At 34.6% G+C, this 27,102-nt stretch overlaps 1 protein-coding gene, 3 non-coding genes and 1 pseudogene across 6 annotated transcripts; all 5 read left to right on the top strand.

The window, feature by feature from the left end:
- Positions 1-148: 148 nt before the first annotated feature.
- Positions 149-11,068, top strand: LOC127073580 (zinc finger CCCH domain-containing protein 39). Of its 3 annotated transcripts, none has more exons than XM_051014756.1 (3): positions 163-303; positions 8,481-9,007; positions 10,547-11,068. In XM_051014756.1, exons 1-3 carry the CDS (start codon positions 182-184, stop codon positions 10,852-10,854), a joined length of 957 nt encoding a protein of 318 aa, XP_050870713.1. In that variant the 5' UTR covers positions 163-181; the 3' UTR covers positions 10,855-11,068. The 3 variants fall into 3 exon arrangements, with proteins under 3 accessions (XP_050870714.1, XP_050870713.1, XP_050870712.1); XM_051014755.1 differs by lacking the exon at positions 163-303 and adding an exon at positions 8,013-8,124 and having other exon boundaries at positions 8,324-9,007; XM_051014757.1 differs by lacking the exons at positions 8,481-9,007; positions 10,547-11,068 and adding an exon at positions 2,297-2,746 and having other exon boundaries at positions 149-791.
- Positions 11,069-13,654: 2,586 nt separating this feature from the next.
- Positions 13,655-13,772, top strand: LOC127077120 (U5 spliceosomal RNA). Its single transcript, XR_007787101.1, has one exon. It is a non-coding gene; the product is annotated as a U5 spliceosomal RNA (small nuclear RNA).
- A 1,507-nt stretch (positions 13,773-15,279) lies between these two features.
- LOC127077108 (U5 spliceosomal RNA) lies at positions 15,280-15,396 on the top strand. Its single transcript, XR_007787091.1, has one exon. It is a non-coding gene; the product is annotated as a U5 spliceosomal RNA (small nuclear RNA).
- A 1,261-nt stretch (positions 15,397-16,657) lies between these two features.
- Positions 16,658-16,818, top strand: LOC127076965 (U1 spliceosomal RNA). The gene has a single exon (XR_007786970.1). It is a non-coding gene; the product is annotated as a U1 spliceosomal RNA (small nuclear RNA).
- Positions 16,819-18,851: 2,033 nt separating this feature from the next.
- On the top strand, positions 18,852-20,462 carry LOC127073581 (zinc finger CCCH domain-containing protein 39-like; annotated as a pseudogene).
- Positions 20,463-27,102: the final 6,640 nt, after the last annotated feature.

The raw sequence follows: 27,102 nt of genomic DNA, 5'->3' as shown, positions 1-27,102 counted from the left end.
ATTGTAACCATTTGCATGTCACTATTTCACTATTGATACTCACCTCCAAATTTTATCTGTATGTTGATTTCATTGATCAACGTTAATAAAATCAAAAGGACTCAAAATTTCACTCAACTTGTTTGTTTTTTTGGTTTTATTAGCAGCCATGAATCATCCAGAAAACATTCCAACATTCAAGATGTCACCACCGCAATTCTCATCATCAAGCAGCACCGATATCATTGATGTGACGCCGCCTCAATTCCCGATCAGCAACAATCCACGTTCAGCATCCGATGATGGTTCCCATTCCTTCCGAAGGTCAAGAGTTCCGGACAACAAGCAATCCAATGCACCAAACAACATTTTCTTCAAGACCCGTATTTGTACCAAGTTCGGGCTTGGTACCTGCAGAAACGGTGAGAATTGCACCTATGCTCATGGGGCTGATGAGATAAGGCAGCCCCCACCGAACTGGCAGGAGCTTGTGGGTCCTCGTACCGAAGAACGTGACGAAAAAATCATTCAGAAGATGAAGCTGTGCAAGAAGTATTGCAATGGGGAGATATGTCCATATGGTGATAACTGTAACTTTCTTCACGAGAATCCTGCCAAGTTTAGGGACGACTCATGGAAAACAAGAGAGTCGTCAGCAATCAGCATTGAGACTTGTAATAATTTGGAAGGAAGTAGGGCTGGAAGTAAGCAGGAAAGGGGCACTTATTGGAAGACTAAGATCTGTATCAGGTGGAAAAATACCGGGAGCTGTCCCTTTGGTGATGGCTGTCACTTTGCTCATGGAGATGCAGGTAAATAGGACTGGTTTTGTTTTTCTATCATATGATTCTACTGTTTTGTTTTGTTCAAAATCTGTTTCTTATTTTTTTGATAATGAGTAGAAAGTCATTTTTTGTAATATGATGTACAAATTACAGTGTTTGAATGTGTGTTGCTTTCCTTGTTGTGTATGATGTTTACATGTTTAGTTTGCTAGCTGATTTCACCTGTGCTTCTAGGGAAAACTGGTTCTATATGATCATTTGGTATTTTGATTGTACAACAGACGCTGCTTCAGTTTAAAAGTAATGGACACTTATCTGTATGATTAATGATTACTTTTTTTGCCGTGTCGTCATATTTCTGTCATTGCGGCGCGCCATGGCGCGGGGGATTCTGTACATGCCGCCATAGGGCGCGAAACCATGTTTATACAGCTAATGTTTATATGACTAATTTTTGGCTGTTCGCGCAATCCGCTATTGACAAAGTTCACATATCAGTGTTGTTATATGGCGTGGCCATGGATGAATGGTGTGGCCAGTATTTTCAATAGTGGATTGATAAAGTTTTGCTATGCAATGGTGCTATTGTGCTATTATAGTGGCTATTTGACAATATTTTATAATAAATAGCGCATTGCATAGCAGAACAATAGCGGTTTGTCCAACTTCCGTTACATGGCTATCTAGCAATAAACGGTTTGACAACCGCCATAGACAGTTTCTAAAGGGATGTCCGCCACGACATAGCCATAGGCTGCAATGGTGTGCTTGTATGGTGGATTTTTGGAGTTTGTAAATATGTTTTTATATTTCGCCATCCAACATGGACAACACTATTAATCCTTGTAACTTTAAGGTGTTTATATGTTCCTACTAGTCTTGCTTTCTTAGATTTGTTTTATGATTCAAATTTTGATATGTTAACAAGTGATATAGTAAATTAGGAGAGACGTCTCCTTGTATATTTGGGTTATATGTTTTACTTATTTGGAGGCAGTATATTGCTCATTTGCAAGTTTTAAATTGCATCTATGTTGCAATCCTAAATATTGCCATTAAATATGGTTAATGTAGCTGCAATTGCAATGACAGAGACATCAAAAACCTCAATGTCCTAGCCACAATCGTGATCGTTGTGAAGGATACGTGTTTACAGAATAATAGGGAGAATATCTCTTATTGAATTGAACAAAAGAAATGGCTCTTAAATAGCCTTACAGAAACTGAATCAGAGAAAAAATAGCCCACTCTAACAAACACTAAAAATGTGGGATAGTGGCAAGAGAATAGGTAAAAGCAACAACTCACTAACAGCACTAACATTGCTTATTCTAACTGACAGTAAATTAACGTTAAATAAAAAACAATTTTAACAATCGTTGATGTTTTTTCTATATCTTGTTCCTTTTGGTGTCATAACTTGCATATGCATAATGTGAACAAAAATTAGAAGATGATTAGAACAATTGAAAATGTTTGGTTTCCATGTATCTTCTTCTACCTGATGAAGTGTTGGTTGTTCTGCTATTCAGAGTTACAAGTTCCTGGTGGAGGCATTGAAGCTGAAGCTGCAGTTGCCATAGCAAATTCAACAAAAGCTGTCATTCCAACCTTACCAACTATAGGTTCTTCAGCCAATAATGCACCTACATTACCGTTACCAGCAAGTGTATCTGCGATGACGGAAGAGGAGAAGAAGGCAAAGAAGGAATTACTTTGGAAAAAATTAAACAAGATCAACCGTATTTATGGCGATTGGATTGATGATTTATCTCCCGACTTGCCAAGTACGGCGGAGCCCTGAGTTGATTTATGTGCTCTTGGAAACAACCCACCTTTTATTGCTTCATTTTACTGGCAATTAGTACACTTTTATGGTCACAAGACGCGTGCATTTGTCAGTTTGAGGGGTTTCGGTGAATTCAGCAACTTTTTGTGGGAGTCTAGATTGGGTGAACATGGGTCAAATTTCTGAACCAATATTCATATTTTAAACAGGTTATATCACATACATATACTATTTATTTACATTCATATATGAAAGTGTAATTAGCATATATGTGTTGGTTTATAGATATCATATCTTACATTGGTATGTAAATTTTCCCCCTATATTATAAAAACAGGCAATGCAACCATGTGACACAATGTGGTTAAGTGAATAAGTATGTTTTATTAATGACAACTCTACCACCAATTCGGAGAGCAACTGTGTTCTAATATAGTGAAAGGAGTTTGGTTAATGTTAGCTAAACAAATTATGCCTTTATGTCACTAGTAGTAGGTATTCTAAGATATGAAACTTTGGTATCCTAAGGTTGCAGATTCTTATTTGGTGAAAGCAGAGTATATTATAATTACTCACTTAGTGGATACAGAGTGATATGCATGTGGCTGGTTATTGGAGACTTATGTGAAATTTGAAGGTTTCATTACATGTTAAAATGTTTCTCTTGTATTTCTTCTTTGTGGATACTTTACATATTTTTCTCACTTGTCTCCTATTTAGTGAATCTTTTGGTGGTCTCAGCCCTATTTTTGTGTGGGGTGTTTCAAAACTCAGTTTTTTTGGGGAAATCTATTTAAAAAATTATTTAGAACACCATCTTTTTCCTAAAAATTAAAAATGATTAAAATCATTTGTTTTAATAGATCATATAAATTTGATTGTCGCAATATTTCTTATTCAGAATAAAAGATTGATTGATTTTTCTAGACTTTTAATTTAAGGATCTTTTGTCTTGAAATTTATTTAATTGAAGTACTACAACAAAAAATAAAAAACGCATTTTATCTTGATTGAAAAAAAAAAGATGTTATCTCGGTTTTAAAGACGAGATAAAAATTCACATTTTATCTCACAGTTTTATAAAATTCGACAGACATGTCTAAAAAGGTTATGGGTTCGATTCTCAGGATTTTTTTTTTGGAATTTTAAAATGGCGAAAGAACATGTCCTTTCAGTTTTGACATTTCATCGACGAGTATATCATATTTTCACCTCGATCATCTCATAAATCTGATGGATAAAATAATTTTGAGTTTATTATATCTGATTTGGATTTCTTATTTTACTAAAACCTATAATGAACATATAACTTCTCAAAAATGGTTAGTAAATAATTATATGGAAGAAACTTGAAAGAAAACTAAAAGTATTACAGAGATTTTAATGATAAAATAATATGAGATAAATGATGAGTTGTAGAAGGCTAGACAATCATTAATAAGTGTAACATAAGTTTCAGATACAATATAATTTTCCATATAATTATTTCCAAAATTAATTTAATAGGTTATATGTTCAAAGAACAGTTAATGAAACAAACAATCGACATTAGATATAATAAACTCAACTAAAGGGAACAAGATGCGAGCTGCACAAAAAATAAAAAAAACATAATATAAATATCAATATTAATCTCAAACTCAAACGCAATAACAACAACTAAAATACAACATATAGATTTAGTAAACTCAACTAAAAAAGCAACAACTTACATTAAATAACAACACAGAAAAACAATCAACAATATCAACAACAACAACATCAAGAACAACAACGCAAATAAAGAACCTCTAGGATTTAGGGTCTCAACAAAAAGAACAACAACATCGACAAAAATGATATCAATAACAACAACAAAAACAACAAGAAAATCTATAGGATTTTGGATCTCAACACAACAACAACAATATGACAACAATATGAGTAATGAATTTTGACGTAGCAGATCTCTGAAGAATAAGTAAAAGAAAATTATTTGGATCTCTGAAGAAGGAATGATAGCACTAAACACATAACATCTTCGTATTGAAGATGATATGTATTTATGATTTTTATTGTTTAGGGCTCTTTTGTTAAAGGTGTTTCGTTAGGGTTCTGTGTGTGTTGTTTAGACAAATGAAACTGAATGCTACAAGATAAAACTATATATATCAGAGCAACATATTCACCTCGGTTGAAAAAAAGTTGAGGTGAAAAGTGATGTATTTTTAGATTAAAAATAAAATATTCAAGAAGGCGTCACTTTTAATGAGATATAAACATAAATTGAAGTTGTTGGGATTTGAAGCATGTACACTGAATAAGTTTACCTCTCGGTTTTCAAAAGAACCAATGAAATGCAATGTATATTTTTTATAAAAAGAAAAACAGGATGCGTCTAAGCATTATACCTCGGTTTTTCGATACGTGAGGTGAAATTCTTGTCATAAAATATATTATTTGTAGTAGTGAAGGGTCAATAGTGTCAAAAACTTTTTACTACAAAGTATGTCACTCAAAGAGAATGGGTGTTGGATTCAAACCAAAAGTGAATCTTTTGTTTGGCGGCTTTTAGCGGGAGTTACAAATATACCCTAGAAATTGATTTTTTTGGCAGTCGTAGAGATTTTGGTTGGTGTTTTAGAAATTGTCGGAGTCCATTTTATTTTTTAAGAATCGATTGTTTTCATCAACAGTTTTTTGAACAACAAAGTAGAATTCCATGAAGAGAATATGGAGGATATTTAAGCCATGTAAAAGTGTTTATTGTGAAATTTAGTAAACAAAAGTTAGTCTCTTATTAAAGGTTACTTGCACAATCAATCAGATTAATCTTAGGACATATTGCTAAATACTTTCTGATTTTTTGTGTAAAAAAATAAAGGATTTCAACATAGTCAAAATCTTTGAGTAAAGTAGTGTAAAAAAGTAGATTATTTGGAAATGTAAAGAATTTCAACAATGCTAAAAAGGGTAAAAAGTTTGTAACATGATAATATAAAGTGATAAGAAATTAACAAAATGATGAAAGTAAGACTGCAAAGGAAATAAATTGAAGTAAAACATTTTGCATTTAATTTAAATGGGGTTTGAAATCATTTCTCACTAAGCCAGGTACTTTGAGTTTGAGAGTTTTGTAGTAAATTCAACACAACACCCTAAATCCTAACACTAGAACTCTTATTTATACTAAATGTAAATAATCGTTTGTAACGTTCTCCTCTTCAGCACTTGACACCCGATTCTTGCATGCTTTTTGCCTCTGAAGTGTCTTTTACGTGTCTCTTTGGATAAGACTGAAAAATAGTGACTTGTTTTGAAAACATTTCTTCGCGCTAACCATTGTTGGTTGACATGTTTTGATGATTGATAACCATTGTTGGTTGACATGTCTTCGCGCTAAATTTATTTTACACTGTCAACCAATGACGACCATGCATCCCGCCAAGTCAGACTGAAAAATTTAAAATACTAGTATGACATGACGAAATTATATATTCTTATTGGATGACAGTGTAAAACTATTTTACACTGTCAGTGCATCACACACACACATATCTATCTATCTATCTATCTATCTATCTATCTATCTATCTATCTATCTATCTATCTATCTATCTATCTATATATATATATATATATATATATATATCAACCATTACATTACATTTCAGTTAAGCTATCTCACACACTCAATTAAGATATATATTTATGTTTTTACTAAAAAATGGAAATTTTATGTAGGTTACCTCTATTTATTTATTTTTGAATTTGATGCTACATATTTTGTCTGGGAATCATAAACGAGAAGGTGAAGGACGTAGATGTAGATGGTGTATTATGGCTTGTGACGCAGTGGGGTAGGAGAAATTGAAAGGTTAGCACTCCAACACTCAAATCAGTATATGAAGAAGAAGAGTGAAATGAGAATTGTATTTAAAACGTGTTACTTGATTTTGGCGTCTTTTCTATATATAGTAGAGAGAGAATAACTAACTTCGTATTAGTTATGAGTGAATTGTAGAGAGTCATTGGATGTTTTACAATTGAGATAATTGGTGATCATTGTAATGATAATCTTTGCATATTAGGAAGATTCTGGAAGGAATAATACCTTTTATTTTATTGTTGGTCGGGATCGGAATGGTCAAAAACTTAATGTCTTGAAATCCAATTTTTTAAAACATTATACAAAAAACTCCATCTTTTGATTTTAGGTTGATTTTTTGGTCAAACAATTGACCAAAGTCAAGCTACTCCTAATCCTACTTTTTTTCTCATCCTGAAGATATTTGATTTTGTGCATGAACCATGATGCCATGCTAATCTTGAAGATGCTATTTTCAAGGTAAATCTTGTTCACTCCACCATATGCACTTCAACACACATTCACCAATTAGAATTCTCAACACACATTCACATACTCAATTATGCTTCATACCTAGTATAACAATGACATCCACACAAGCATACACATATATACATACAATGCGCATATTCAACAATGTAAACACATTACACAACTGTTCAAAACTAATATAACATATAACATCACCATTTATCAAAATTTATGATTTTACATACTAACAGTTAAAGCCTCTGATTGTTACCATTTATTACTATTTCTTTTTCCAATTCATTAAATTGATCTCTCATCTATAATAGATGAATGACAATATTATAAAATCATGCATAATTTATTTTTCCCACATAATAATAATTATATTTTTTAATTTGCATAAGAGGTTCAAAAGATCTTATAATTTAGAACGGAGGGAGAATTATTCTACAAGTCTGATGATAGAAATATGTTTAACTACTCTCAACCGTTCATGTTTAAATGTCATTTTTTTACTTTTTATCTATACTAAAAAATATAATCATTATTGTTACTTTTCAAATAGAATTTTTCTTCTAACCTATAATATCATTAGTCATTTATTACATTCATTTTACTTTTTTTTTATATAATAATTAACTATTGGTAATTTTGACAAAAATGCCGTTAATACTACATTGAATTTTACAAATAACAATTACTCTCTCTGTTCATTTTTAAGTGTTATTTTTTTAACTTTTAACGCATATCAATAAAATTAATTATTATGATTATTTTTCAAATAATAATTCTTCTTTTATTTATAATATCCTTTATTATTTATTACATTCATTTTATTTTTTTTCTCTATATAATAGTCATCTAAGGGTATAATTTAAAAGAACAAATTCTTTTTAAGAAAAATGACATTTAAAAAATAACATTTAAAAAATAAGAGTATAATTTAAGTTGTGAATGATAAATTTTCTTGTCTGACTCCATTTATTTTGCCCCGCAACCCCTAGTAGTTTAATTAGTGACAGTGACCAGTGATTAGTCCAACAGGATAGTGACAGCAACTAGGTTTTTTTTGTTAACCCAACAAAAAACCTTAAACTGCGTACTATATATATGTTTTTCACTCTTTTCTAACAAACGGCACTCCAAACTCACTCAAAATATCAAAGCTTGAACATCGCATTTTGTTTTCTCCCCAAAATTCTCGTCTTCATTTTCATTCCTCCCATATTCTTGTCTTCATTTTTCAACTGACAGTACAGTTTTCTTTCTCTTTTCATTTTACTGTTTTGCATTCATTATTTGATCATCATTGTAACAATTTGCATGTCACTATTTCACTATTGATACTCACCTCCAAATTTTATCTGTATGTTGATTTCATTGATCAACCATAATAAAATCAAAAAGACTCAAAATTTCACTCAACTTGTTTGTTTTTTTTGGATTTATCAGCAGCCATGAATCATCCAGAAAACATTCCAACGTTCAAGATGTCACCACCTCAATTCTCATCATCAAGCAGCACCGATATCATTGACGTGACGCCTCAATTCCCGATCAGCAACAATCCACGTTCAGCATCCGATGATGGTTCCCATTCCTTCCGAAGGTCAAGAGTTCCGGACAACAAGCAATCCAATGCACCAAACAGACGAACCGGCAACATTTTCTTCAAGACCCGCATTTGTACCAAGTTTGGCTTTGGTAGTTGCAGAAATGGTGAGAACTGTACTTTTGCTCATGGGGCTGACGAGATAAGGCAGCCCCCACCAAACTGGCAGGAGCTTGTCGGTCCTCGTACCGAAGAACGGCTGCAGTTGGGCACGAATTGGAATGATGATGTGAAAATCATTCACAAGATGAAGCTGTGCAAGAAGTATTGCAATGGGGAGATATGTCCATATGGTGATAACTGTAACTTTCTTCACGAGAATCCTGCCAAGTTTAGGGACGACTCATGGAAAACAAGAGAGTCGTCAGCAATCAGCATTGAGACTTGTAATAATTTGGAAGGCAGTAGGGCTGGAAGTAAGCCGGAAAGGGGCACTTATTGGAAGACTAAGATCTGTCTCAGGTGGAAAAATACCGGGAGCTGTCCCTTTGGCGATGGCTGTCACTTTGCTCATGGTGATGCAGGTAAATAGGACTGCTTTTTCGTTTCTAATATGATTGTGTGTTGGTTTCCTTGTTGTGTAAGATGTTTTCATGTTTAGTTTGCTAGCTGGTATTTTGATTATACAACAGATGCGCTTCAGTTTAAAAGTAATGGACACTTATCTGTATCATTAGTGATTACTTCTTTTGTCGTGTCGTCACATTTCCATCATTGCGGCGCCTTGGCGCTTTTGTGCCTGCCGCCATAGGGCGCGAAACCATGTTTATACGGCTAATGTTTATATAATTGATCGCCGCAATCCGCTATTGATAGCACTGCTTTAACTAAGGTTCACATTATCAGTGTTGTTAAATGGCGTGGCCAGTATTTTCTATAGCAGATTGCTACAATTTTGTGATGCAATGGTGCTATAGTGCCCATTATAGTGGGTATTTTGACAACATCATGTAATAATAGTGTATCGCATAGCAGAAAAATATCTGTATCACATAGCAATAAAGGATGTGGCATATTTTTTGGCAACCGCTATAGGCAGTTTGTAAAGGAATGTCCGCCAGAGCGTTGCCATAAGCTGCAATGGCGTGTTCTTATGGTGAATTCTTGGAGTTCTGTTATATTTTTGCCATCCAACATGGACAACATTGTTACTCCTTGTGTACCTTTATGGCGCTGTACTCATACAAGATGATCGTCACGTACTCGTCGTTACACAAGTAGTTAACATAATAATTACTTTTCAAATAATTTTTTGGATACTCCACTTTGGTAAACGCGGCTACTTGTGGTATGTAACCATAATTCAATAAATAAAAACACATTTGTCATTTTGTATAGTAAAAGAATTTAAGTTAGTTTTTCTCCTTCCTTTTTTCAGATGTTGATTTTTTCCTTATTTAATTTTAAGTAGATATTTTATTCTTATCCTACTAGTCTCACTTTCTTAGATTTGTTTTATTTTATGATTCAATTTTGATATGTTAACAATCTGGTGTAGTAAATTAGGAATGGCTTCTCCTTGTAAATTTTTGTTATATGTTATTCTTATTTGATGATTTTATCTTTTCTACCATCTATTCATGATTATTTAAAATTTATATTAATATATATTTTTAATTTTATACTAATACACCAATACTTTATTTTCTAATTTTTATTTTATTTCAATCAAAACCTCATATCACGTGCTCATGTTTGTTAGAGTATCTGCATCCATGCAACATATATGCCTATAAGTTTAATGTCTGACTCATTAATAATTTGGAGGTAGTACATTGCCCATTTGCAAGTTTTAAAACGCAGCAATGTTGCAATCCTATATATTGCAGATAAATATGGTTAATGTAGCTGCAGTAATTGCGCTGGCGGCGACATCAAAAACCTTAACGTCTTAGCCACAATCGTGGCCGTTGATGTTTTTTCTATATATTGTTCTTTTTTGTGTCAGAACTTGTACGTGCATTCTGTGAACAAAATTTAAAAGATGATTATAACAATTGAAACTGTTTTGTTTTTGTGTATCTTCTTTCGACTTACGAAGTATTGGTTGTTTTGCTTTTCAGAGTTACAAGTTCCTGGTGGAGGCATTGAAGCGGAAGCTGCAGTTTCCTTGGCAAATTCAGCAAAAGCTGTCATTCCAACTTTACCAACTACAGGTTCTTCGGCCAATAATGCACCTACATTACCAGCAAGTGTATCTGCGATGACGGATACACCTACATTACCAGCAAGTGTATCTGCGATGACGGAAGAGGAGAAGAAGGCAAAGAAGGAATTACTTTGGAAGAAATTAAACAAGATCAACCGTATTTATGGCGATTGGATTGATGATTTACCTCTCGATCGTCCTGAATTGCCAAGGGAGCCCTGAGTTGAATTTCTCCGCTGACAAACAATTTTGGAACATGGTCATTGGCGATGGTGATCAATTTATATAATTACCTTTTATTGATTCTTTTTACCGGTAATTAGTACATTTTTATGATCACAGACGCATGCATTTGTCAGTTTGAGTGGTATTTCGATGAATTCAACAACTTTTTGTGGGAGTCTAGGTTGGTGAATATAGGTCAAATTTCTGAAAATTGTCCGAACCGAAGTTTATATTTTAAATAAGTTATATCGTATATGTACACTATATATTTACATAGATATATGGAAATGTGATTAACATATATGTGCTGTTTATATCAACTCTGGCTTGAATATGGTGATTGGAGTTCAGTCAATGTTAGGTAAACAACAAATTATGCCGGTAAGTCATTAATAACAGGTATCCTACAAGATATGAAACTTTGGTATCCTAAGGTTATGGATTCTTATTTGATGAAAGCAAAGTATAGTGCAGTCTTTAATCACTTAGTTGACACAAGTGATCTGCATGTGGATACTTATTGAAACCTTTTCGCAATGTCTTTATTTTTTTAGAATTAGAAGTGATTTTTTCCCATCAGTTTTTTTTTTTTTGAAAAATTAAAGTAAAGTTCCATATAATAGAGAGCAAAGGGTACTCAAGAGTCAAGATAACATGAATGCTTAGTATATCTATAAAGTATTTTTATACTAAAAGTTAAAATTAAGTAAAACTGTTTTTATATTGATAAAAGTTATTATAGAGTTTATTGAAATAAGTTATTTCCAGAATCTATTCTTAACTATAGAGCTATAGGGTTGATTTTTTGTCATAAGATTCTACTGTTAGCTGGTCATACTAAATGGAACCCGATTTCACATTTACTTCTAGAAGAACTGGTTCTAGATGATCATTTGGTATTTTGATTATACAACTGATGCTGCTTCAGTTTAAAAGTAACAGACACTTATCTGTATCATTAGTGATTACTTCTTTTTTCGGGTCGTCAAATTCCGTCATTGCGGCGCCATGGCGCGAAAGATTCTGTGCCTGCTGCCATAGGGCGCGAAACCATGTTTATACGGCTAATGTTTATATAACTGATCACCGCTATCTGCTATTGATAGCACTGCTTTAACTAAGGTTCACATTATCAGTGTTGTTAAATGGCGTGGCCAGTATTTTCAATAGCAGATTGCTACAATTTTGTGATGCAATGGTGCTATAGTGCCCATTATAGTGGGTATTTGACAACATCATGTAGTAAATAGTGTTTCACATAGCAGAAAAATAGCTGTACGCGGCTATCTAGCAATAATGGGTATGGCATATTTTTTGGCAACCGCTATAGGCAGTTTGTAAAGGAATGTCCGCCAGAGCGTTGCCATAAGCTGCAATGGTGTGTTTCTATGGTGAATTTTTGGAGTTCTGTTATATTTTCTGCCCCCAACATGGACAACATTGTTACTCCTTGTGTACCTTTATGGCGCCGTACTCGTACTCGTGGTTACACAAGTAGTTACATAATAATTACTTTTCAAATAATTTTTTGGATACTCCACTTTGGTAAACTCGGCTACTTGTGGTATGTAACCGTGGTTCAATAAATAAAAACACATTTGTCATTTCGTATAGTAAAAAAATTTAAGTTAGTTTTTCTCATTCCTTTTTACAGATGTTGATTTTTTCCTAATTTACTTGGAGGTAGTACATTGCTCATTTGGAAGTTTTAAAACGCAGCAATGTTGCAATCCTAAATATTGCAGATAAATATGGTTAATGTAGCTGCAGTAATTGCGCTGGCGGTGACATCAAAAACCTTAATGTCTTAGCCACAATCGTGGGCGTTGATGTTTTTTCTATATCTTGTTCTTTTTTGTGTCAGAACTTGTATGTGCATTCTGTGAACAAAATTTAACTTGTACTATCGTTGTTGTCTTTTTTATGTAACTCTCGCTTTGGAATCTATTTATAAAAAAATGGTTCTAATAAGTCTGGTAATCCTCCCAGATTCTGTTACCAAACAAAGCACCTCTGACGGTGTTACCATTTCAACAAGCTAGGATCCACTTTTGAGCTTTTCATGGTTGGAAAGATTTTGTAGGTGACATTGTAAATATGTTTTTTATTCAGTGCTTGTTAGCCGTAGCAAATTCATTTCTTCAACCAATTTTAACTTGTCATATTGAGATTTTCATTCAAAGTTGCATGCTTTTTAAACAAAACTTTTCACCTTAAAACTCACTTCTGCCTTGGATGGATATAATTTTTATGCAAAGTGTTAGGTTGTAGCTCTACTGATGGTGCACATCCAATCAATGATGCTTTAAGTGTATGTTGTTTACAAGCAGTTTGATTTACTGATGATATCTGCACTTTCAATTCCGATAAACGAATACAAAATCATCTTTATTGAGTTGTCTCCTTCCCACAAAATCTGTTACTTTTTATTTAGTGAAGCCATTGTCTTTGTGCTGATTGTTGTCATCTGAACAATATATGTTTTGGGGCAAGATGAAACTAATCCGTGCCTGTTATTTTCATGTCAATATATTGTAAGATACTGGATCATATAAAGGTGTTAGTTTAGCTTCGGGTGAGGATTTAAATAGTTGTCTGCTTATCCTAGACATGTCCTTCACGATTCTATCAGCGCCGTCTTTGTTCCAAAGACTTTCAAGTGATAGGCTTTAGATGTTTATTCATTGTAGAGGATAGAAAAGGTAGAGGTCTGACTAAAGTTCCACATTGTTTATGCCTAAAAGAAATTAAGCAGCTCAAATATAAATGAAAGGACCTCTAGTTATGTCAGTTACGGAGCCGTGTGATGATGACATAGCGAACTATTCTTTCGCCTTTTACTAAAGAATACCGTGTCAGCGTCATAATTAGCGGCATATGCTAGTTTTTGGAAGAGTCCTCTTCATTGAGGGTCTGCAACATTAGTTCAAGTTTATGTTAGGATGTTTTGTTTTTTTGGTATTTCTTACTGTTATTTAGTACTTTTAGGTTTAATTCTGTTTTATTCTATAAAATTATAAGCTTTGTAGTATTATTAAAAAGCATTAACCTCTGCAAATGGTGTTATATTTAGTCACATATTGAATCACTGTGATGAACCCATTTGTAAAAGAGATGACTGATGTTGCATTAAATTTCAAATCCATAGCTCCTCCTCTACCTAGTAATAGGCCAACGAGAATGAACCAAATGGATCTGGTCAATGTACTCTTAAGAACTAACGTATTTAAAAGTATTTAGCTCTCGTTCAGATTTGTTCAAATGTACCCCATTAAAAATTCTTTCCGTATAAGACATCACCTATGGATGATGATGAAAATGGGATGATTATGGAGAACTACAAAAATTGCAAGAGAAATTCCTTATAACATGTTGTTTCAAGGATTCTGCTATCTCAAACAAGTAGAGTCCAGAGTCTATTTTACCAAAACCAATAGTCTCGTATGACACATCTTGCATTAAAGATAAGAGGCAAAATAGAGTCAATGAGATGCACTTCATTAGAAAATTCTGCCATGGCCTTATTACCATTGGGTAATTTAACCAGTACTGAATTTATCTTATTATATGTAGAAAACGTGTCTAAAGTAGAGCATATGTGGTAAGTAGCACCATTATATGAAATTCATAAATCTAATTTTCCGATTGCAGAACAGTATGAACCAGATTTGATATCTTGTGTGGAGGTCACTGTACAAGCCTGATTACACAGTGCGAGGAAACATCTGCTACTCCTTCCAATGTGTTTGGACTTGAGCATTGCTATTAACCCTCAGTATTCCTCTACAGTAAGATTTTCAATTTGTTTCTACTTCAACACAATTACTTCTTGTAGAATTACTTCCAAGTTTTCCATATCATGAACACATCTTAGAATTTTGCCTCTCATCTTTAATGCATGTTTTTATTTCATTAACTATAAGTGAAATATGATGTTTGGCAGTAGCTCAGTTTGATATGCTTGAACAATTTGGTGGGGGTTTGATAACGTTAAATTGACCACCTTGCTGTGCAATGAAGATTACTATAGTTTTTCATTGGTGTTTTTGAATGAAATATGTTAAGCCTAACTGTTTACTTACGGTGCATGCATATCTCTTCTACAGGGTTGTTTTGTGTGCTATAGCCATGGTAGTTTTTGATCATCAAAATGGTGAGGTTTGTAAAGACTTACTTAAAACAAAAGATGTAACAGATAATTTGCTCATATATAGCTCCTCTATTCAAAGGTGAGTTATTATTCATGTGTTGTTTTTGCATTGAAATTAAATTATGCTAAATTGGGATACTTTATTACTAGTATTTAAAGATAGGGGACCAAGTGAGTGGGTATCAGACTCAAGTCCCACATCATTTATTTCATAAACGAAACTATACTGCTTATATATAAAATGAAAGGAACTCTACTAATATTAGATACGGAGCCGTGTGATGATGACATAGCGAACTATTCTTTCGCCTTTTACTAAAGAATACCGTGTCAGTGTCATAATTAGCGGCATACGCTAGTTTTTGGAAGGGTCCTCTTCATTGAGGGCTCTGCAACTTTAGTTCAAGTTTGAGCCTGAGGCTAACTCATTGAAAACTCTTCAAATTTAGGTAAGGTTTGGTCTGTGTTTGGTTGTTGTTGTGTTTTGATATGCCTCTAATTTGATATAGATTAGGGATGAACTAGTTGTGTACTGATATACAAATATGTGGTTGAGTGGTTTGTCTTTAGAAGCCATAAATTAATGCCTTCAACTCCCATAAGTTGTTCATATGATTCATGTGTCGACGCCTGATTCACACTGTGGGAGGCCACCTTTCAATGTGTTAGACTTGAGCATTGGTATTAATCCTTAACATTCCTCTACAATTAGATTTATAATTTGTTTCTGAGTTATCCACTTCAACACAATTACTTCCAGTACTAATAGGTTATTCTTACAAACCACAATATTATGTATGACTGAAGTTTAAATTTAATAGGGGAGTGTACATCACAAGGAGTTCAATAAAGTATCAAATTGCTGTAGTATCCTCTCAAATTTAAGACAGGTTTAGATGTCTACATTTTGTTGAGCAAGGAGATATGCTCCTATTTTGTAGTCTTTTCCCTCCTCTAAATACTGTATTGAATGACAATTTGCAACATAACCAAACTCACACCATCTAATACCCCATATAAGAAGATCGACCTTTATTGATCCTTTAATTTGTTCAATTTGCCTTTTTGTATTGGTATTATGTTGCAACATGACATCACAATAGTAAAATTGTGATGTCACAAAAGCAGTACCAAAGTTCTCATCCAGCCACAATGACAATCTTCAACTCCCACAAACCTCAACAAAGTCGATATGAAAGTTAAGATTTGGTCTCAGTCCTGGAAACAAAAATATTGATATGAAAGGTTTGATCTTTGGAATATGAAAGGTAAGATTTGACCTCTGTTAAATAACTGTTCTAAAAAACATGATAGAGCATGAAACGTAAGATCATGGAACAAAAGATTGCATACATTCACTTAAGAGATTCCATAACTGCAATATGGTTATACATAGTTCATCTATTTGGATCGAAATGCGAGTTGGTGTATCCAAGTGAATATAGACTGTAAATACAACTCTGACACTAAGTATGGGGAACAAATAGGTCTTAGTTTAGCTTTATATGATTGTTATCTTTCACAAAAAGAATGCCCACATTTCTTTTTAGAGAGAATTATTGATATGTTATCTTAGTCCCACATCAGAATTGTATTAGTGAATAGTATGAAGCATCAATTATAAAAGAGAAATGTGTGATGTTTTGCAACATACTTACCTGGATGGGGTCAATGGATGACCAAGAAGGTCCATGGCCTAGGCAAGTGACCTCCATTGCACTTAGGAGGGGTGCTAGCCTAAGGTCTACCCAAGTGGTGGAGCCTACATCATAATTTGTTGCTGTGGGGGCTTGCGTTCGCGCAGCCCCTCCTAATTAAGTTCCAATTACAATTTGTTTTGAAAGGTGAAAACATGACTTCCTTAGGTAAAAACACATCCTTGTGTTTTGTATCTGCATAACTTCAGACAGATTTAAAAGGCAACGGTAATCTTGATATTCTATGCTGAAAAGTCTAAGTTATATACTTTGCCTTCATCAAACTTGTTATGTCTTGTAATTCTTGGATATTCTATGATGAAAATTCTAAGTTATATACTTTGCTTTCACCAAACTTGTTATATCTTGTAATTCTTGGATATTCTATGATGAAAATTCTAAGTTATATACTTTGCTTTCACCAAACTTGTTATATCTTGTAGGATACCTTTATTAATGACTTACCAGAATAATTTGTTGTTTACCTAACATTGACTGAACTCTAATCACCATATTCAGTCAGAGTTGATATGATATAATGTAAACAACACATATATGCTAATCACATTTTCATATATCTATGTAAATAAATAAATATATATATATATATATATATATATATATATATATATATATATATATATATATATATATATATATATATATATATATATATATATATATATATATATATATATATATATATATATATATTTACATAGATATATGAAAATGTGATTAGCATATATGTGCTGTTTACATTATATCATATCAACTCTGGCTGAATATTTACACTATATATAGTGTACATATATGATATAGCTTATTTAAAATATGGACTTTGGTTCAGAAATTCTGGGCCTTGTGAAGGAATGAGAAGGATCCAACGATGAACATGGTTCGAAGTGTTGATTGTTCATTAGGAATTGAGGCCTCACTCCATTGATATCGCTGTTGGATGATGAGGCGACTTGCGGTGGTGACACGTTGAAGATTGGAATGTTGTCTGGGTCAGTCATGGCTATTGATAAAACTAACGGAAAAAAAAGATCAGGTTTGGTGAAAAATTGAGTCTTTTGATTTGATTATAGTTGATGAATCATATCAACATTAAAAGAAAATTAGGAACTGAATCAAGAACTTGTATCAAGAATGAAATAGTGACATGCAGATATAACTTATTTTAAGATATAACTTATTTAAAATATGGACTTTGGTTCAGAAATTTGACCTATGTTCACCCAACCGAAACTCGCACAAAAAGTTGTTGAATTCATCGAAACACCCCTCAAACTGACAAATGCATGGGTCTGTGATAATAAAAATGTACTAATTACAAGTAAAAAGAATCAATAAAAGGTAATTATATAAATTGGTCACCATCGCCAATGACCATGTTCCAAAATTGTTTGTCAGCGGAGAAGAATCCTTATCCAATTGTCGGCTGTTTCCAAGAGCAAAAAATTCAACTCAGGGCTCCCTTGGCAATTCAGGACTATCGAGAGGTAAATCATCAATCCAATCGCCATAAATACGGTTGATCTTGTTTAATTTCTTCCAAAGTAATTCCTTCTTTGCCTTCTTTTCCTCTTCCGTCATGGCATATACACTTGCTGGTAATGTAGGTGCATTATTGGCCGAAGAACCTGTAGTTGGTAAGGTTGGAATGACATCTTTTTGTTGAATTTGCTATGGCAACTGCAGCTTCAGCTTCAATGCCTCCACCAGGAACTTGTAACTCTGAATAGCAGAACAACCAACACTTCATCAGTTAGAAGAAGATACATGGAAACCAAAAGTTTTCAATTGTTATAATCATCTTTTAAATTTTTGTTCACCATGAAATAAAATAGGCAAAATTTAAAATGTGTCTTGAAAAGATCGAAACACGCTTCATTGCGACCTGTAAAGCAAAAGTTGTAACTTCAATGTTCAAAAACTTCTATGCTTAGGTTGATTTGCTTTACATCTTTCACCAAACATAAAAGTTTTTGAACATTGAATTTACAACTTTTGCTTTACAGGTCGCAATGAAGCGTGTTTCAATCTTTTCATGACATATTTTAAATTTTGCCTATTTTATTTCATGGTGAACAAAATTTAAAAGATGATTATAACAATTGAAACTGTTTTGTTTCTGTGTATCTTCTTCCGACTTACGAAGTATTGGTTGTTTTGCTTTTCAGAATTACAAGTTCCTGGTGGTGGCATTGAAGCGGAAGCTGCAGTTTCCTTGGCAAATTCAACAAAAGTTGTCATTCCAACTTTACCAACAGGTTCTTCAGCCAATAATGCACCTACATTACCAGCAAGTGTATCTGCGATGACGGAAGAGGAGAAGAAGGCAAAAAAGGAATTACTTTGGAAGAAATTAAACAAGATCAACCGTATTTATGACGATTGGATTGATGATATATCTCCCGACTTGCCAAGTACGGCGGAGCCCTGAGTTGAATTTTGTGCTCTTCGAAACAACCCACGTCTGGATGAGGATTCTTCTTTGCTGACAAATAGTTTTGGAACATGGCCATTGGCGATGGTGATCAAATTATATAATTACCTTTTATTGATTCTTTTTACTGGTAATTAGTACATTTTTATTATCACAGACGCATGCATTTGTCAGTTTGAGGGATGTTTCGATGAATTCAGCAACTTTTTGTGGGAGTTTCGGTTGGGTGAACATAGGTCAAATTTATGAACCAAAGTCCATATTTTAAATAAGTTATATCTTAAAATAAGTTATAACCATTTGAATGTCACTATTTCATTCTTGATACAAGTTCTTGATTCAGTTCCTAATTTTCTTTCAATGTTGATCTGATTCATCAACTATAATCAAATCAAAAGACTCAAACTTTCATCAAACCTGATCTTTTTTTTTGTTAGTTTTATCAATAGCCATGACTGACCCAGACAACATTCCAATCTTTAACATGTCACCACCGCAAGTCGCCTCATCATCCAACAGCGATATCAATGGAGTGAGGCCTCAATTCCCAATCAACACTTCGAACCATGTTCATCGTTGGATCCTTCTCATTCCTTCACAAGGCCAAGAATTTCTGACAACGAGCATTCCATTGATTTGATGGACCCTCCCTCAAGGATGAATCATCCTCCATCAAACAATCAAGCTGACATCATTTTCTTCAAGACCCGTCTTTGTACCAACTTCATGTTTCGTAGCTGCAGAAACGGTGAAAATTGTAGCTATGCTCATGGAAAGAAGAGTTAAGGCAGCCACCACCAAACTGGAAGGAGCTCCAACGGCTGCATTTGGGCGGGAATAGGGATACTTCTAAGTTTATGAACGACATTTTCTTCAAGACCCATCTTTGTGCTAACTTCGTGTTTCGTAGCTGCAGAAACGGTGAAAATTGTAGCTATGCTCATGGGGAAGAAGAGTTAAGGCAGTCACCACCAAACTGGCAGGAGCTCAAACGGCAGCAGTTGGGCGGGAATAGGGATACTGCTAAGTTTATGAACGATTCTTGGAAAACAAGAGAGTCCTCTGCAATCACCCTTAGAACTATTGGTAATAATTTGGAAGGCAATAAGACTGGGACCAAGCATGCCCGAAGCCGCCCCTTAGGTGATGACTGTAACTATGCTCATGGAGATGCAGGTAATAAGATTGATTTTTTTTCCTCATAGAATACTACTGTTTTATTTTGTTCAATTATATCAAATCTGTTTTTTATTTTTTATTTTCGAGATGATGTGTAGAAGGTCATTTTCTGTGAAATGATGTACAATTCCAGTGTTTGAGTGCGTGTTAATTTTGTTGTTGTGTACGATGTTTTCATGTTTGATTTGGCATAAACTTGCTCCTCCTACTTGTTGTCCCTTTACCTTGTCTCCACAAAGAGTGTCTTCCTTAGAAAGTTGATCATATTCAATGGAACTCGATTTCACCTTTGCTTCTAGGCAAAGCTGGTTCTAGATGAGCATTTCGTATTTTGTCCATTAGACAGATGTTGCTTCAGTTTTAAAGTAATGGGCCATCTGTATGATCAGTGATTACATTTTCGGTGTTGTCAAATTTCTGTCATAGCCGTGCCATGGCACGAGGGATATTGTTCCTGCCACCATCGGGCGCAAACCCATGTTTATATGGTTAGTTTTTGGCTGGTTGCCGCAATCTTCCATCTGCTATTGATAGTACTTCTTTTCCCAAAGTTTAGATATCACTGTTGTTAAATGGCGGTGCCATAGCAAAATGGTGTGGCCAGTGTGCTCAATAGCGGATTGTCAAAATTCTGCTATGCAATAGTGTTGTAGTGGCAATCTGACCACATTTTATGATAAATAGCATAGCACAGAACAATAGCGGTTTGTCCAACTTCTGTTACTCTATAACGGTATTGTGCAGCATAGTGTCTATCTTGCAACATTAGGCGTGGCGGATTTTTTGACAGCCACAAAAGGCAATTTGTAATGGGATGGCCGCCATGGCGTCCCCATAGGCTGCAATGGCGTGTTTATAAGGTGTATTTTTTAAGTTCTGTCAAGTTTTGCCATCCGCCATGGAGAGCACCGTTACTCCTTGTATCCTTACTGCGTCGTACCAGATAATCTTCAGGTAATCGTGGTATACACGTAGGCACCGAAATTACTTCTCAGATAATACGGTTTTTATCTCATTCCTTTTTAATGATATGATATGCTCGTGCCGGGACAATGAACTACTCGACTGTTTTTATCTTTCAACAAGTGTCGGACTTGCCAAAAAACTAACTCTGCTTTATTCTAACGGATAGGTAATATCATAAACAATTGTGACATTGCTTTTGCATGCGATTCTGAATAATCGACTGTTAAATTATGTTCATCTTTTCCAAACCTGTTTCTCCTTTTGGTTCCTGCTGATAATTGCCTTTAAATATGTTGTAAAATATTTTACTGATATATTAAAAGGTGATTCTTACATGTTACATCTACATGCTTTAAATAAGAGAGAATAGAAAACCTAATGGGCTTTGACTAATGGGCCTCATTACTAATAGAAATAATTACTATTTACAATCTAATATTTACAACACTCCCCCTCAAACTGGTGAATGGATATCTATCATTCCCAGCTTTCAAGTAAGTTGCTTGAATCTTTCTGTTGGTAAGCCTTTTGTTAACACATCTGCCAGCTGATGCCCGGAAGGAACGTAAGATGTAGTTATCAGTCCACTATCCAACTTCTCTTTGATAAAATGTCGGTCAATCTCAATGTGTTTAGTCCTGTCATGCTGAACAGGATTATGAGCAATACTAATAGCCGATTTATTGTCACAAAACAATTTCATAGGACCTTCACATTGTATCTTCAAGTCTTCTAGAATTTGTTTCATCCACAATAGCTCACAAATTCCTAGTGCCATAGCTCTAAATTCTGCCTCGGCGCTTGATCGAACAACTACACTTTGCTTCTTACTCTTCCAAGCTACAAGGTTACCACACAGAAAAGTACAATAGCCTGACGTAGATCTTCTGTCACTCACTGATCCGGCATAATCCGCATCAGTGTAAGTCTCCATAGTTAGATTTCCACCTCTTTTAAACAAAAGTCCTCTCCCTGGAGTTGCTTTAAGATATTGTAGAACGCGGTCTACAGCCTGCAAATGTCTCACCCTCGAATCATGCATGAATTGGCTCACCACACTGACCGCATATGCCAAATCTGGTCTAGTGTGTGCCAAGTAAATCAATTTTCCCACTAATCTCTGATATTGACCCTTGTCAACTTTGTCACTTTCCTCCTCAAAGCTTATCCTGTGATTTTGTTCAATGGGAACACTTGCAGGTTTGCATCCAAGTTTTTCAATTTCCTGCAAAAGATCAAGCACATACTTCCTTTGAAAAATAAAGATGCCTTGCTTTGAGTAGGCTACCTCAATTCCCAAGAAATACTTGAGTTGCCCAAGGTCTTTCATCTCAAACTCTGCTGATAATTTCTCTTTGAGGAAATGTCTCTCAATCAAATCATCTCCTGTAACAATAATATCATCAACATAAACAAGAAGTACAGTCAGTTTTCCTCCTTGTGAATGTTTAAAAAATAAAGTGTGGTCTCCTTGACTTTGCTTATAGCCCAAACACATCATTGCCTTTGTGAATCTTCCAAACCATGCCCGAGGGGACTGCTTTAGTCCATATAAGGCTTTCTTCAATTTACACACCTTGTTAGCTCCATTTGTTATGCCAACACCTGGTGGAATCTCCATATACACTTCTTCCTCTAAGTCTCCATGCAAGAACGCATTTTTAACATCAAACTGTTGCAACTCCCATCCACATGAAGCAGCAAGAGATAGTAAAATTCGAACAGTATTCATATTTGCCTCTGGGGAAAATGTCTCCTCATAATCAATACCATACGTCTGAGTATAACCTTTTGCCACTAGTCTTGCTTTGTACCGATCAAGTGTACCATCAGATTTGTACTTTACAGTATAGATCCATCTGCATCCAACTGGACTTTTGTCTCTTTTCCTTTCAATAATCTCCCAAGTACCATTTTTTTCAAGTGCTCTCATTTCCTCATCCATAGCTTGGACTCAATTTCTATTTTGCAATGCTTCTTCAACAGATGATGGGATTTTCACAGAATCAACAGCTGCAATAAAACTTTGATATTGTGTGGAAAGATGTTTAGTGGAGACATATTGAGAGATAGGGTGTCGATATAGGGAGGGACAAGATCTTTTATCCTTCCTCAAAGCAATGGGTAAATCAACTGGATTAGTGTCGCAAGTATCAGAAATGGCACAATCATCACTAGAGGAATCATTTTCAGTACTTACCTCCGGTTCAGGCGATTGAATTTGTTTCTGGAGAAGGCCAGGTTTACTTCTTCTCTGATACACTAGAGTTGGTGCTGGAGGTGCTGATTCCTGTAAAACAGAAGGCCTTGAAGGACAAGGAACACTTACTGGCTCAGATTCAGGTGTTGAACTAGGACTCAAACTCAAACTAGGCGACAACTCGGGTTCAAGAGAGGGAACACTGATAGGTGTTCTAGGGAGGCTAGGACCAAGGATCAGAAACTCGGACTCAGACTCTGACTCTGACTCTAAGTCACTTATGTTCTCCCCCTGAGACTGAGAACGAGTGAAATATGACACATTTTCATGAAAGGTGACATCTTTGGAGACAAAAAATTTTCGACTCGGAGGATGATAACATTTGTACCCTCTTTTGTTGGGTGCATAACCCAGAAAGATACATCTGACAGCACGGGAATCCAATTTGTTGCGATATTGTTTGTGAACATGAACAAAAGCAACACAACCAAGAATGCGAGACTCAAGAGTGTGTAAGATAGGAACAAATGGAAAACGTGAAAGCATAAATTGGGCAGGACTTTTATTACCTAACACTCGAGATGAGACCCGGTTAATCAGATAAGCAGCAGTAAGAATTGCCTCACCCCAATAAGAGGTAGGAACAGACATTTGAAAAAGAAGAGATCTAGCAACTTCAAGTAAATGACAGTTTTTTCTTTCTGCGTCACCGTTTTGTTGTGGGGTGTCAACACATGTGAATTCATGGAGAATGCCATGTTTACTAGTGAAGTTGGAAAATGTATGATTGACATATTCTTTACCATTGTCATAACGAATTCTTTTTATGCATTTCCCAAATTGCGTTTGTATCATATTATAAAATTGGATAAATATTTGTGGTACTTCGGATTTAGTATTCATCAAGAAAATCCAAGTTACCCGAGTACAATCATCAATAAATGAGACAAACCATTTTGCACCAAAAATATTAGAGGTAGGGGCAGGTCCCCAAACATCAGAATGAATCAAATCAAAAGGTTCATCACTTTTATTAAAACTGGAAGGAAAAGATACACGATTGTGTTTTGCCAACTGACAAACATCACACTTAAAAGACTCAACAGAATTGTGTAAGAACAACGACGGAAACATAGACTTAATTATATAAAATGGAGGATGACCGAGACGCTTGTGCTGAAGCCAAATTTGTGAGGCCTGAAGAGGAAGACTGAGACTGAAAACAGGAGGACAACACTTTTGGATGGTCATCAGAGAAGTAGTATAACCCTTCCTTTTCCTTAGCAATTCCAATCGTCTGCCCCGTGGTAAGGTCCTGAAAAACACAATGGGACATAGAAAAAATTACTTTACAATTCAGATCACGGGTAAGCTTATGGATGGAAATTAAATTGTGGGAAAGTGTGGGAACATGAAGCACAGATTGCAACTGGAATGGAGGTTGCAAGTCAATATTTCCAGTGCTAACAACACAAGCATGAGAGCCATCAGCAACAGTGATATAAGGAATACTCGAAGGTGTGGTATAAGAGCATAATAATGTGGAATCAAATGTCATATGATTAGTAGCACCAGAGTCAAGAATCCACGCATTCTTAGGAATATTACCACAAACAGTAAGAGATTGGGAACACAAACTCTTACCAATAACTGCTAGAGACCCAGAACCAGAAGGCTTACTCATGGAGTCAAGCATAGACTTCAACCGTTCCACATCATTCTGACTGAAGGAGGAAAGATCAGTTCCCCTCTTTTCAAAGCTTTCAGTATCCTGGACATGTGTAGCAACATGTGCCTGATACTGATGCATGTTGCGAGAACCGCCACCTCGGCTAAGAACCTGCTCCCTCCCATGAAGTTTGAAACACTTATCCTTTGTATGCCCTGATCGGTTGCAATGCTCACAATAGAATTTGTCACGAACATTCTTGGATGATGATGGTGGTGGTTCTTGTCTTGTTGTTTTGCTAGCTACTAATGCTGCCACATCCGGGGGCTGTTCATGAAGCATAGCTTGACGACGGGTTTCCTCACTACGGACAGTGTAAAAAACTTCATTAAGATCAGGAAAATTTTCCTTACCCAAAATCTACACCCGAATAGGGGCTGGTGGATTTGTGGGAGGTGGAGGTGGAGGTGGTTGATCGTTAATAATCTCAGCCATTGAAAGGACAATCGAGAGAAAACAAACCAAGAAACAGGATGGGTTAGGGTTTCAAAGATGAGTGAACAAAAACAATAAGCACGATATGCTACAACACAAAACAACAATGACCCAAACACCCAAAAACAACAACAAACTGCAAACTGCAGTAAAAAAAAGACTCCGCTACAAGGCGGCTAGGGTTTAGGCGGAAGCGAATCCCCCAAAATCGGGAGCTCTTGATACCATGTTGTAAAATATTTTACTGATATATTAAAAGGTGATTCTTACATGTTACATCTACATGCTTTAAATAAGAGAGAATAGAAAACCTAATGGGCTTTGACTAATGAGTCTCATTACTAATAGAAATAATTACTATTTACAATCTAATATTTACAACAAAATTTAATGTCCGACTCATTAATAATTTGGAGGCAGTAAAACACATTTGTTTGTTGAAAATCATGATCAAAATGTTTATTTTGAGGTTTGCAGTTCTGCATTATCTCCATTGATGATATTTATAAATCTTCATCTAAATAAACATAAACAAAATATAACATGCAATGTTCCGGTATGTTACAAAAAATGTATTTCCGTAAAGTAATCTGTGATGCACCTTAAAATATTTGTATCTCCGTTTTAAGGTGCGTTCGGAGATATATCTCCTAAATCTAAAGGACATTGAACACATGACCTCTCATTCAAAAAGGAAGCTCTTTGTCACTTGGCCACATAGTCTAATTCGTTTAAATCTCTAATTTAAATGTATCTACTATATAATTATTAAAAATCATCTAAGCTTAAATAGTGTTTATTATTTTCGTCTCTATATTTTTTGGGGATAAAATTCTTAAATGTTAAATTCTATTTGGTTTTAGTCTTTAAAGCTAAAATTCATAAGAAAATCTGAATGTTAAAATTCGTTTGGTTTTAATCTCTACCGTACCTCGAAAAATGAGAACACGACGCTCGCGCGCAATCTCACACTCGCGCGATTGAATGAATAGAATCGTCAATGAACTTTATTTGTTCCTAAAAATGAAAGGGGACATATTGATAAAACCCAAGAAAGAATGACAATGATATTGGTCGTCGCAATCAAATCAGAGTTTGGGAGTCAATTAAGTAAGGAAAAGATATTAGCACCCTTCACGTCGTCCGTTGTCAATATATAAAATAAATTAATATTGTATGTTTTAAAATCTCAAAGTTGTATATATTTCAACTAATATATTCTTAATAGTATTATGTAATAAATATTTATATAATAAATTAATATTATTAAATATGAAATAATATTAAAAATAATTTATTTAATATTTAATAAATTATTTAATAATTATTTCATATTTAAAATATTCAATCGCATTTTAAAAATATATTTGATATGATTTAAAATATTTAAACACATTTTTTATAATATTCAATTTTATATAAATTTTATAAATATTT

The sequence above is a fragment of the Lathyrus oleraceus genome, chromosome 4, assembly GCF_024323335.1.
Source record: "Lathyrus oleraceus cultivar Zhongwan6 chromosome 4, CAAS_Psat_ZW6_1.0, whole genome shotgun sequence".
Classification (NCBI taxonomy): Eukaryota; Viridiplantae; Streptophyta; class Magnoliopsida; order Fabales; family Fabaceae; genus Lathyrus; species Lathyrus oleraceus.
The sequence above is the reverse complement of the archived record's forward strand: the minus strand, read 5'-3'. Positions and strand labels throughout refer to the sequence as shown.